This window comes from Phaethon aethereus (assembly GCF_964289735.1).
Source record: "Phaethon aethereus genome assembly, chromosome: 1".
In the NCBI taxonomy this organism is placed as follows: domain Eukaryota; kingdom Metazoa; phylum Chordata; class Aves; order Phaethontiformes; family Phaethontidae; genus Phaethon; species Phaethon aethereus.
The window spans coordinates 219,708,823-219,721,544 of record NC_138575.1 but is presented as its reverse complement, the minus strand read 5'-3'; the positions used below and the strand labels follow the sequence as shown (position 1 = coordinate 219,721,544).

Below are 12,722 nucleotides of genomic sequence, written 5' to 3'. Positions count from 1 at the left end.
ATACTTCATTGTTCCCCCGCCCCCACTTCCCTTTGTAAAAAAAATTTGCACAACTTTCAATAAGTGTGTTTTGCAAAGAGACTTGCCTAATCCGTGCTATAAATGTTCCGGATAATATGGGCCAAAAAGTGCAGAGGAGGAGTGGCAGGAATTCACAGCTAGATTAGTTCTACGGTATTTCCTCTCTCAGCAAGATGGTCCTAGATTAAACGCTCATAAATTTTCAATAATTTAACATAATTATAGCTTTACAGGAAGTGTTGAAACCTTCTCTTTCCTACCGAAGAATCTCTTTTCTGCATTTTTACATGCAGTTTGTTATCCTACTGGAACTCTCTTCTAAAGTCACGTGCCTCCCCAGTTGTGGATAAACATCATGGTATTTCTTTTGTTTGGTGTTTTCCTATTTGAATTTTTGCCAGGTTTTTGACAGTTTCATAATGAAGTGACCTTGAACAGTGATGTTTATATGATGTCTCATAACTTCTCTTGAAAATTGGCATAGCTGAGAACAGCTTTAGGAAGCAGAAGATTCGCTATCCAGACTACATAGCCTTTACTCTGCTTTTTGAGGCTGGATGACATCTTTGCATGATTTGCGAGAGGACGTGGTAATGGTCAGTGTACCACACAGTACTGAGTTTTAGTGGATTTCTTCCAAACCTGGTCTCCACTGGAAGTGAATCACTGCCCATTGCAACACTGTGGGAATGTGGTAAAAGGTTAATGATTCCCCAAAGAGTTTAAGCATGACAAAGGCCTTTTGTATTGGTATAAACTTGTATGTCTTTGCAGAGCTGTTTTCATTTCAGCTGGGCTTCTTTTACATGGAGGAAATTACTACAGAGCTGACTAGAAGAGTAAGATCTCTGTTTTGCTTGTTATAACTTGGTGAAATTCATGGTTGTGCAGGAGATGATGTTAAATCAATAAGGAAGTGATTCAAAGAAGGTCTGATAAAAATCAGATGTGGTTGTTATCTGGTTGAGAAGACTGTCTCAAACTGAGATTTAAATCTACTTTGTGAGAATTTAGAAGAGCTAACTTGTTAAAGTTAACTAGGTACACTTCTGCTTCATGCGCTCTGAAATAAATTTTTTTTCCATTTGGATTTCAATTTTCTGGAAACCTGTAAAGTATGGATTTTTGTTCCCAAGTGTGCTGTAATACTCTGGTGTTGTGTGATCATAGTTTGGTAGTTTTCACTTTTCTTTGGGATGGACCTTGGGAAGTAGGACTCATTAAAAATAGGTGCTTGAATTAGGGGAGTGATTCAGACATGGCCTGCTCACTCCTTTTCATTGTTTTAAAAAGTGAAACTCTTCTGAAATTTTCTGCTGAATAAAAAAGACAGAAATAGGATTTTTTGGCCTCTCCATAGCCTCATACATTGTACTTTTCATTGAGATATTTGGAAATTAGAGTTTTAGTTTTATATATGTTTAACTGATGGCATGTGAAAATGTGCAGTTTAATTTATGTAAGCAACATTCTGCCTTTTTAAGTAGATTTGCTCTTTTTCCCAAATTGCATGTCATTTTATTCCCATTACATAACCTTTATTTTCAAAATTGTGGTTAGGCTAAAAAGCTGAATCTGCATCCCTTCTGCTGAGAAATGTATCATTTCCTTATGCTTCACTTAAACTTCTCAATATTTCATTGTATTTTTGCATAGGCCAGGACAATTTGAAAAAAAAAAATCTAAATCAGGCTGGGAGAGTAGTCTTAAAGAAAACAAAAAGAAGAGTTCCTTCATCTTCCCCAGTGCTGGAAGAGTCGTCATACCCCCTGGTCTGAGAGCTGGGCTCTTGGCTCGTTCTTGCTTTCCCTGACCTCTGCAACACGTGTTGTTTCTTCACGTTGCATCCCAGCTTCAGCAGGAGGGATGGACAGCAGTGATATCTTGCTGAAGTTAAAGCTCTTGATAAGCCTTGACAGTTGCCTGTCGTGCTGATCAGTAGTGACTTCTGAATTTTTGCTGTTCCTTATCGTACCCTCTTACAGTCTTTGGTCTTAATTGTGATCTGCAATGCAGCATCCCATCGGGCTTGTTCAGTGTGTGCGCAGTGACTAGCACACTGATAGTAAAGACTGAGCTGGTTTCACTTGGGAATGAGTCACTCAGTGACCTTAAAGTATCTGAAGGGTGTGTGGAGGAGAGAGCTCCAAGAATAGGTTTAAGAAAAGAAAAAAACCAAACAAACAGGGCTCTTAAAATACCAGGCTTGAACTATTTGGGGCTTATATCTCCTTAAGGAATTGGGTTTTACTTCATGAGCTGTACAATCAAAGTAACCCTATTTTTCTGCCTCCTGCCAAGAAGGTAAGCACCATCTAAGTCAAACTTTTAAGTTAAATTAGAATTATATTACTATCCATACATGTGAAAAAAAAAACAAACAGAAGAGTTAAAATGTTCTAGCCTTCAAGTAGTTAACTGTGTTGTACCAAAATTTAACTTGTGTTAAAGCAGAAGACAACTTCAGAAAAGTTGTAGCTTTCTGGATGAAAACTGTTGAACCTGCCTTTAATGAGGGAATGCAGCTTTATTTATTTAAAGTGCACAGTACCCAACTCTAAATCTCTGCTTTTGGTTTCTGTCCTACAGGGAACACAGTGAGTAACCTGATTTTCATTCTACCTCCAATCTATGGTGCGATTCAGACCTATAAAGATGGCCTTGAAAAACGGTATTTAGCTGCATATTTGTGTCTTACAGGTATGTTCAAAACTTAATTTGCTCTTTCATTATAAAGAGAGCTCAGATGTGGAATGAAAAATAACCAGATGTTACTAAACCAAGTAGTTAAATCCAAATACTACGTGTTTGAAATGTAAACCTCAATTTGTTATATATGTTAATGTTTACAGAAAATTGGTATTTGTTGGAAGGACGTGAAGTTAGAATTCACTAAATAACTTTATGAGATTTTAAAGTGATCTTTTTCTGGTTTAAGTCCTGCTCAGTGCACCTTAGCTTACTGTGTCCTTTTATGATGATTTCTAAAAGATGTCTTCTGTGTCCTACTTCCAAACTGTATTAATATTTTTGTGACGTTTGTATGGAACAGTAATACAAGAAATGGCCGAGATCTTGAAGGAACTGGAAAAGCATTCCTTCATGAGTTTGAATTTGTTTTCAGTTCCTCTTTGGCATATATCACCCAATAACCTAACTGCCATCTATCTGGGAAGTTTTGCAAGGGTGGAAGAACAATGTCACGTTCATGCATAGGTGAACTTAAGGGCAGTCCGTTTTTCTCTAAAATAGCAAAATCCAGAAAAGAACCAACTTCCTTTAAAACATTAGTTATGCAACTAGGAGTCATGTTCCTTATGAGAAAAGAAGGTGTTTGAAGATGGTTCAGATTTGGTGGTTGGGTCTAGAAGCAGATTTCACTGAATTTCTGTGCTTCACAGGATTTCTATGTTTGCTATAGCTCCTATCTCTGTGGATGCTATCTTTCTCAGTCTTCTCAGTGGTAAGAGATTGGTTTATTGTAAGTGTTATTTTTAACATTGGCATACTTGTGTATTTAGACAAACACTGTCAAAAACCACATATCCATATGCTAAGTGTATTCTTGATGCCAATTAAACTGTAACGTATACTAGGTACAACATGGTTTTTCAGTTACATCAGCTTTGCTGATATGTGTGAAAGGTAAGCAGCAACAATGTACAGCTTTGGATGTTGTCTGAACACTTCCCAGATAACCATTTGTAGACTGCTTATGGTTTTGAGTAATTATTCATTTTTTGTCTCAGTATAATACAGTTTGGCAGAAGGAATTCTTGAAGGTCAGGGTTCCCTTTTAATAAGACAGGGAAAGAAACAGTGTATAAGCGTTTGCTGAAGGTGACTCTTAGCATGTTCTTGAATCAAAGTATCCTATGCTGCTGTTCTTTCTAAACAAACAAACAAAAAAGTAAACTGTGTTTGAGACTCAGTCTTCTCCGTAACTTGTGTCTACCTCTGTCAGCGACATTCATGATGGACAAAGCGTGCCACTATCTGACCAGAATGTCAGGCTGTCACACCAAGGCTGCCCTGAATGGGCATTTCTCATATACTGTTTAATACTAAAAAAAAAGAAGTCTGTCTTTTTGACCACAGTAAATACCGTGGGCTTCAGTTTTATAATGTTCTGTGTGTTCATGAAGGGGAGCTCAGCCTGCGTATTTGACAGCAGTGCTGGAGGGCAGTCCTGAAGGGCAGTCCTGAGTTCCAGCTGGGCTCAGCTCATCTGTGACTGGGATGTCTTTGGCTCCTGTCTGAAGTGATAAGTGCTTGCATGGCTTGATTTTTATCTTGTATGTTGGAACCTAACATTAAAGGGCACTCCCCAAACCATTTCTCTTCTGTTTTGTCTCTGCTTCAGTATTTGTAACGCTGGACTGTTTTACGGCAATTGAAGGATGTAAAGGAATATAGAAGGCTTTATAGTTTCTCAGTGAAAACCAGGAACAGGGTGGTTTGGAATCACAAACCTCTTAAAATTTGTTCTGCTACAGAATAAAAGGAGCAAATGAGAAGACAAACAGAATTTTAAATATAGTTGAAAGGTGCCAGGAACATTGTCGTTCTTTCTGTGCATGTGACTGAATGAGAAACATACTGAAGTGGAGATAGAGTAAGTGTACAGAAATTTCTTTTTGTAAGAAAGTACCAGAGAGAATTCTGCCCCTTACAGTAATTTTATTTATCAACAGATTTCACTCTACTTAATTAATTTGTAACAAATAAGTGTACACTTAATCTGTAAAGGGATAGTGAATTTAACATGAACTTCTGATTTCACTTCGGGCACCATGCTTCATTAAAGACCATGTGCAGAGCTTCTAACTAGCTAGTAGTGTCTATAAGGGTTGTTTTGTTAAAGTAGAAATTCTTTAACAATTCTGCTATAAAGATGGGGGTGGAAGGGAGGACACTTTAGGTAGGTTTTAAAAACTTTGAACCATTACTGAGATTTTACAAGATGTTAAAAGACAGCTGTCAAAGCGGGCATAAAACTTAAATCTGTTAGCACTTGAGAACATAAGTGTTGTTTCTAGACCTGATTTTGATCCAAATCAGCTGTTTCTTTTGGATGCTTCCAGACATTTAGCTGATTGTCAGTTCCTTTGTGTTTTACCATGCTGTGTTCAGTGCTTCACTTTTATACCCCACAATTTCTTTTCTTGACATTTATTTCCTCTTTGAACCAAATGCATGTTAAATTCGGGAAGCACTGTTCATTTCATATACGTGCTAAGATCCAAAGTTGGCAGAACAAGAAGGGGGATTTCTAAATGACTTCAAATAAATGTCGTCTTCATACTGGTGCCCAGATGGAATTGCACTTTTCAGCAAGTTCTTTCAGATACAGCACGCTCTTCTCAGCCCTTATTTCTGCTGCCTTTCAGCTCAAAGGGCATGTTGTCAATGAACTCGGTAGGAACTGGATACAATTTTTAAGCTTTAGAGAACTATTTAATCCACCTATAAATTATGAAGAATAATCTTAAGCAGTTACTTCAGCATGTTGCATCTCATGAAGTAGGTGGAACAAATCATCAGACTGTCACTACTTTGAAGAATAAGCAATTGTTTTTGGATGGTTCCTTGCGATGCTGTGGTACGGTATTGGGTTCTACCATATGTCATTTCCTCATGCTCCCTGGGAAACTGTGATTCCCAAATGTTTCATATCACAGAATCACTAAGGTTGGAAAGGACCTTCAAGATCATCAAGTCCAACCATTAATCCAGGGCCACCGTGTCCCCTAAACCATGTCCTGAAGCGCCACATCCACACGTTTTTTGAACACTTCCAGAGATGGTGACTCCACCACGTCCCTGGGCAGCCTGTTCCAATGCTTGACCACCCTCTCAGTGAAGAAATTTTTCCTAATATCCAATCTAAACCTCCCCTGGTGCAACTTGAGGCCATTTCCTCTCGTCCTATCGCTGGTTACTTGGGAGAAGAGACCAACACCCACCTCATCACAACCCCCTTTCAGGTAGTTGTAGAGAGCGATGAGGTCTCCCCTCAGCCTCCTCTTCTCCAGACTGAACACCCCCAGTTCCCTCAGCCGCTCCTCATCAGACTTGTGCTCCAGACCCCTCCCCAGCTCCGTTGCCCTTCTCTGGACACGCTCCAGCACCTTAATGTCCTTCTTGTAGTGAGGGGCCCAAAACTGAACACAGGATTCGAGGTGCGGCCTCACCAGTGCCGAGTACAGGGGCACAATCACTTCCTTACTCCTGCTGGCCACACCAGTGCTGATACAGGCCAGGACGCTGTTGGCCTTCTTGGCCACCTGGGCACACTGCCGGCTCATGTTCAGCCGGCTGTCAACCAGCACCCTCAGGTCCCTTTCTGCCAGGCAACTCTCCAGCTGCTCCTCCCCAAGCCTGTAGCGTTGCATGGGGTTGTTGCATTTGGGACCCTATTCTAGAAGGGTCTCAAAAAAAAAAAAAAAAAAAAGAGAGAGTGTAACAGTTTTGGGCCTAAGGAGATAAGAAAAAGCAGTCGATGGAGTTATATACTTTATTAGACGCTTTACTTGAAATTTGGAAGGATTGCTCTGTTTTGTGTTTCTTTGGCCTGTTTAATAGGGATCAGTCATTCGAGCTGTGCCAAAGTGGAAGAAGAAAAAGATGCAAAAAGTTTTCTACGTTAGACATAGCCATAGGAACTTGTAAACAGCTTACTAAACTTCATTTCCAGTGAAACTCTGTATCTGTGAAAATAGTTGTTAGAAGCCCTTCAGTCAAAGTTAATTCCCTTATTCTTACCTAACAGCCGTAGAGAAGGTGCTTAGGCCATGTCGACGTTAGTAAATCAAATGTGCTCGGGAACATTCCTGAGTGCTGAAGCCAAGTAGCATGGAACAGCCCGTGTCTGTTCGCCTTAGCTCCAAAACAAGGTGACCGCATACAAATTCCCTGCTGGGCACGGGCTCTGGACTCCTCTGGCTGCTGGGCTGTGCCTGGGAGCTGCTTGGGGAAGGTGCTGGTTGGAACAGGCCAGGTTCATGCCGCAGACTGTTGTCACGATTCACTAGTGTGGATGGCTGTGTTACAGTGTCTGGGAGCAGCCCCAGCCACTCTCGAGTTTACTTGTAGAGCTGTGCCCTTGGAGTAACCAAGGTCTCTCCTCTCTCTTACGCTACAGAGGGAAACCATTACAAAACAAAATAATTAGATAAAAATTGTTCATTTAATGCTACTTTTTCATCTTGTTTCCATTCTTTGACTGTTTATGATGCAGTGTGTTGTTGTTTAGTTCAATTTTATCATTGTAAGAAACAATAGGTGGAATTCAGCTCCAGATTCAAGCACCTAAACATGTCTGTCTACCTGTGCAGAGGGGTCTGTCTCCCACTGCAGTCGGTAAAGCCTAGAGAATCATTTGACTCATCTTAAAATATCCCCTTATATTTGGCCAGATGAATTACTCTTTATAATGCCAATCTCTTTAGTGGAAGCTTTGACACCTAGTGCATGTGTAGATACCTAAATAAAGGTGTTTTCATCTGGAGCATCCTTCCTTCAGGATGTTTTCATACAGTGCCTGTAACACTTCAAATTCAAACCTCATCTGTGAAATCCCGATAAACTGCTTTTTCTATAAAGACTTCAGGCTTATGATAAGAATTTTGAATGCTGATGGATAGTCTTGTATCATAATGAATTCTCACTGATTACGTGATACTTCTGATTCTTCCTAAAACTATTGAAAAATTCATTGGGGATATTTCTGTCCCTCTAGGGTTCAAATCCTGCGAGTTTATATGGTTCATATATGGAGCTGGGTCTCGTGTATAATGTCAGATTAGTTCTATCATGGATATTGCCTTGAAGTCTTTGATGGTGTTGAAGCACAGTGAAATAAATGTATAAAGTTTGCAGGTGCATTGCTTTTACATCATCACTAACACAACTATTTTATCAACTGGCAGTAACCACACATTGTGTTTACTGCAGGACAAAAAAGACCATGTTAGTCTACATATAGCAGCTAACCTGACTTTGCATTTCCAGTCTTAAGAGCTATTCTGATCTCATAATATTGTGACTTAATGTGCATTCTGTGCTTAATACATAATTTATGTATATCCCCTGTAACTTGAGAGTTTCGTAAAAATGCTGAGTGACTTGTTCTGACTACAAAAAGCGAGTTTACAGTAGAGAGGAAATGGTATTGCTTCAGATGGTGTTAAGCACCTCTCAACCGATACGCAGCTTCCAGTGAGCAAAGCTCCTTTGCAAAAGGAAACACCTAAAATGAAAACTGTAACCCCTCCTTACAAAATCAGGAGCAAATCTATTGCTCAGTTTGTCAGTGGCTCAATGGGAAAGTTGCTTCTCTTAAAAACTGGTGTAGTTGCCGTGATCGTGTTCACTCGTGTTTTGAAAAGCACCAAGCTGGTAGAATGTCTCATTGCAGTGATGGTTTTTGTGAAGTAAATATTCCTTAGAAATGTCTTGATCCTGAAGTTACGTGATGAGAAGTATATCTAAAGATGGCTGCGTTCCTGTAGAACTGCAGGTAGAAGCTACATATGAAGATATTTGAGCTTAAGTATTAAACCACTGTTTTCTGGAGACAAACACATCAAGCCCCTTGTAAGTTTACAAGTTAGACTTTAAGTGTGACAAAAAGGTACTGTGCTCTGGGCATAGCAGAGGAAATAAGATTTCCTTGCGATCCTTGGCATGTGGTAGGTGTTTCCTCTTTTTACTTTGCCATGTTTTCAGCACTAAACACTAACCCTGCCTTAAGCCACGAGACAGCAACTCCGACTAGCACAGCCCTTGGCCCGGTGAATGCAGTATGAGGTATTAGTTCCCTTCTGCTGAAGTTTACCCATTATGTAGGGATGTTAGTAAAGCAGAGTATGACATACGCTCCAGCTGCTACCATTCACTTCATCATCTCTTAATGCAGTTTCCTCCTTCTTCCTTTTTGAACAGATTCATGAAGCTTTTTGTACAATTCTGCATTAAGGTATAACGCCAAAGGTAGCAAATGAGAAACTTGGTTCTTAGCTCATTCGATGCCTAGATGTAAACCATTTTTAGTTGTCCCTCTGCAGTGTAAAATGTACCTTTTTAAGTTATGTCCCTGCAATAAGCAGGTATAAATGGGACACGTAAAGAATCATGTTTCATTCCTTAGTCTTCATTTAAACCGTCTCTTCAAAAAGCTGCTGTTGTGCATAGTTACCACAATAGTGTTTGAGGAAATGTTGTCTCTGCAGTCTTGAGAGGGAGAGTGTCATCTGATGAATAATCTAATCATATAGTTTTTAGTCATGTAACATCCTGGGTTATCTACTGAATGCACTTAAATACCAAACAGACTTGACAGTGTTCATGAGCTCTGTCAAGATTGCCGCAAGCAATATTACAGCCATTTCCAGTAGAGGTTTTTATTTTAGGAAGGACCATATGATGAGTCCCTGTAAACTTTACATGTTTCAGATAACTATTTTATTACTATACAATATAGCTAAAGTATCGTTCTCCAATGCATAGTAAAATTTCATAATCAAAGAATCTCAAAGTGTGATCATTACACAGAAGCAAGAAGGTTTTTTATTATTTTTAGAAATTAATTGTAGTTGTGGGATTAATGACCTGAAACGCTAATATCTACAGCATTCTTAATTTTTGCAAAGGAAGGAAAAGGAAAGGAAAAATAATCTAGAAATAACTGCTTCTAATCATATAAGAGGAAGGGGAGGAGTTAGGTAGCTGATTGTTGAGTTCTGTTGGCCCCAATAACATTGACGCTCCCCCCCAAACCAACAACAAAAAAAACCCCTAACAACATATTTTGTTAATTTAAAATCGGTTGAAATTTCTTATGCTATCATTTTGCCCATATTGAAAATTACACTCATTACAAATTGTAAGAGTTTGTATCATGAAGATACTGAAATCACTGTGACAGCTAGGGTAGTGGATGATGCTTTTTTAATGGTGAATTTAATGTTTGGTTTTTTCTTCAGAATGAACAGTAGTTGTAATATATTCTATATAAATAAAAAAATGGCTATAGAAGTTTCTCATTACTATCTCAATGAAGGTGAAAAACAGTTGTTGCTTACTGTTTGGAAAGATTTTTCAGAAGCAAGCCAATTTAATCAGAACTCACAGAAGTGCATAAGGTTGTTAGATGTTCTGGGAGCCAGTCATGCTTAATTTTCTCAGAGAATTAATGACATTAAAGTATTTGACAATACATTTTTAAGTGTAGCTCTATTACAGTTTTATGTTTCACTAAAGCTATATGTTTTGGTATTTCATTGAGTACATGTCATAATCACAATTCTAGTCTAATAGCATCTGAAGAAACATCTCCAGACGTGTCTATCAGCTGTCTTGGGAATCCTTTACAAAATGGACAGTTTGTTAGCTAGAAGTCTGTTCACGCATCAGTGAAGTGTAGCTGTTGTGTGGAGAAGAGGTTCTGCTCTTGCAGGAAAGTACCGCAACACTACCCAGTGATCAAGACTTGGGTGCAAATTACTTGGCTTTCTTTGAAACCAGTCTGAGGTAAAACAGAATTTCTTGAAGGAAGATAAGACATCATGTTAATGTACTTATTCTTGAAAATAAAAATGAGCGGGTGCTTAATGAGAGTGTTTCACTGATAACATTTCAAAGTAATGAACGGTACATTAAGTACTCTACCAGCTTTGCTCTAAACAGGGAAATCAAACTTCCAAGAAACATTGTCCTTGTCTAATGGAAAAAGCTGTGTATAGGTAAAGTATATATCTCATAATTTAATTTCAGAAGTAAATTCAGAGTTTAAAAATAAAGTATTTCAAATAAATAAAAATAATTACCTGGAAGGATGAGCTTGGAAATGGTGATCTCGTTTCAGAAAATGAATCCATACTGTGTGGATTTTGTTTGTTTACCCTGAATTTGTCACCCTGTAGACGTGGCACTTTGGGACATGGTTTAGTGGGCATAGTGGTGTTGGGTTGGCTTGATGATCTTAGAGGTCCTTTCCAACCTTTATGATTCTACGAATTTCTAGTTCTGAGTTCTAGTAGCAATTCATTTCTGCTTCTAGAGCTGACAAAAAGCTCCTTGCAAAATTTACATTTTAAAACTGGACAATAAGCAGAAATATCACAGGCTTTAGCAGTACAGCGAGTTGAATGATGCTTTGTGTTAGAGAAGGATTGAGACAGATAAATCTTAATGTACTTAAAAAAAGAAAAAAAGAAGATAAATAGAGTGATAATGTTCCATTCATTCTGGGTTCCCTCCACTCCTGTCCTCCCTGAGATTACATCGGTTCATAGGAGACAGTATTGAGAGGAGGGAAAGAGGACACCCACCACCAAAAAAAAAAAAATTCAAGGACATCACTGGTGACTAAAGTGTAAAGTAGAAGGCTGTGGAAAATTGGGATTTTGTGCCTGAAATGGAATGCTGATGTTCTAGGTTTTTTTCCCAGTAAAGTTCATGCATTTAAGTTAATGTATATGAAAGTTTTACATGTACATTTTTATATTAACCATAGTTTTGATTTGTTTTCAGCTGTGGGATTGGGATCTTGGTGCTTCCACATGACCCTGAAGTATGAAATGCAGGTGAGTATTGATAAGTACCTGTGAATCATTTTATGTGCATATCTCACCGCATAGTCATATTGCCATTTCTTGACTAGATGAAACTTGTATAACATAAGTTAATCTACCTTAAGTATCATTGTACATGACTCCTGCTCTGAACAGAAGACTAGCGCAGGTCTTGTTTTATTAGATATTTTCCACCAACAGATATACAGGAATATATACTTGCATCTAAAATAAGAGCTATAGTCAATTGCTTACAGTGGTGGAAAACACTTTATCCTTTGGGAAATCATACTATCTTTTTACTTGAGTTGTTATTTTTAAAATTCCTCCAGCTATAGTTTAATAGGAAGCGGTGTAGACTAGAGTTATTGTTCATTATTGAATCCTTTCTTTCATCTTAAAGTTTTCTATTTATCTAGATGTACCTGTAGCATTAATACTGAAGTCAGTATCTTCTGAGTAGCAGTAGTTGAGTCTTTGTCTCTCTCTTATTCTCAAATAGAAGGCATTCTGTAATAAATCACTGGGCATAAGGATTTGGTCCTGGTATTTCCTGTTTTCTACAGGGACACAAGGAGTCTTGTCCTGTTGTCCTGTTTTAGGTCTGAGAAGATTAACGAAATTCATCTTTGAATCAAAGTCAGGCTGAAGTGAGATTCCATTCAAAATTAAGAAACCTGCATTTAAAAGTGTGTGCTGGAAGTCTGTGCTCCCGCCATGCTCAATGGAAAGACAGTCAAGTCAGTGGAGTTGAGAGCCAGTCAGCTGAGCTTCGTTCTCCAGACTCCATTGGCAGTCTTAACTTGAATAATATTTGTTTGTCTGAATATAGGTGTTTAGTGTCATTTTAGACCCTCTGAGTGTTCTGTCTGGCCTCCAGCTGCCATCCCACAAAGGTGCAGGTCTCTTAGACACCCCTGTCACATCTGCCAGTCTTGGGCGGGGGCATTGGAGATGACATTGCATCTCAAATGCTATTAGCCGCCTATGTCACGGCAGCTTGATTGAGTCCTGGATTTCTACTGATCATAATGGGACCTGAGACACTGCGTATGTGGGCACAAAGTTAGGTGTCTTAAACTTGAACTGGATTATAATTTGTAGTGATGTTTCCCTCCATAATGC

The 12,722-nt window shown here is 38.8% G+C and overlaps 1 protein-coding gene across 1 annotated transcript in view; it reads left to right on the top strand.

Moving 5' to 3' along the window:
• The window catches only part of ACER3 (alkaline ceramidase 3), a gene marked incomplete at both ends in the record, with an annotated part of 65,152 nt that overhangs the window by 26,794 nt on the left and 25,636 nt on the right, over positions 1-12,722 (top strand). The window contains 2 exons of the mRNA XM_082014502.1: positions 2,611-2,721; positions 11,557-11,609. Coding sequence (XP_081870628.1) covers positions 2,611-2,721; positions 11,557-11,609 — 164 coding nt within the window. The remainder of the gene's footprint in view (positions 1-2,610; positions 2,722-11,556; positions 11,610-12,722) is intronic.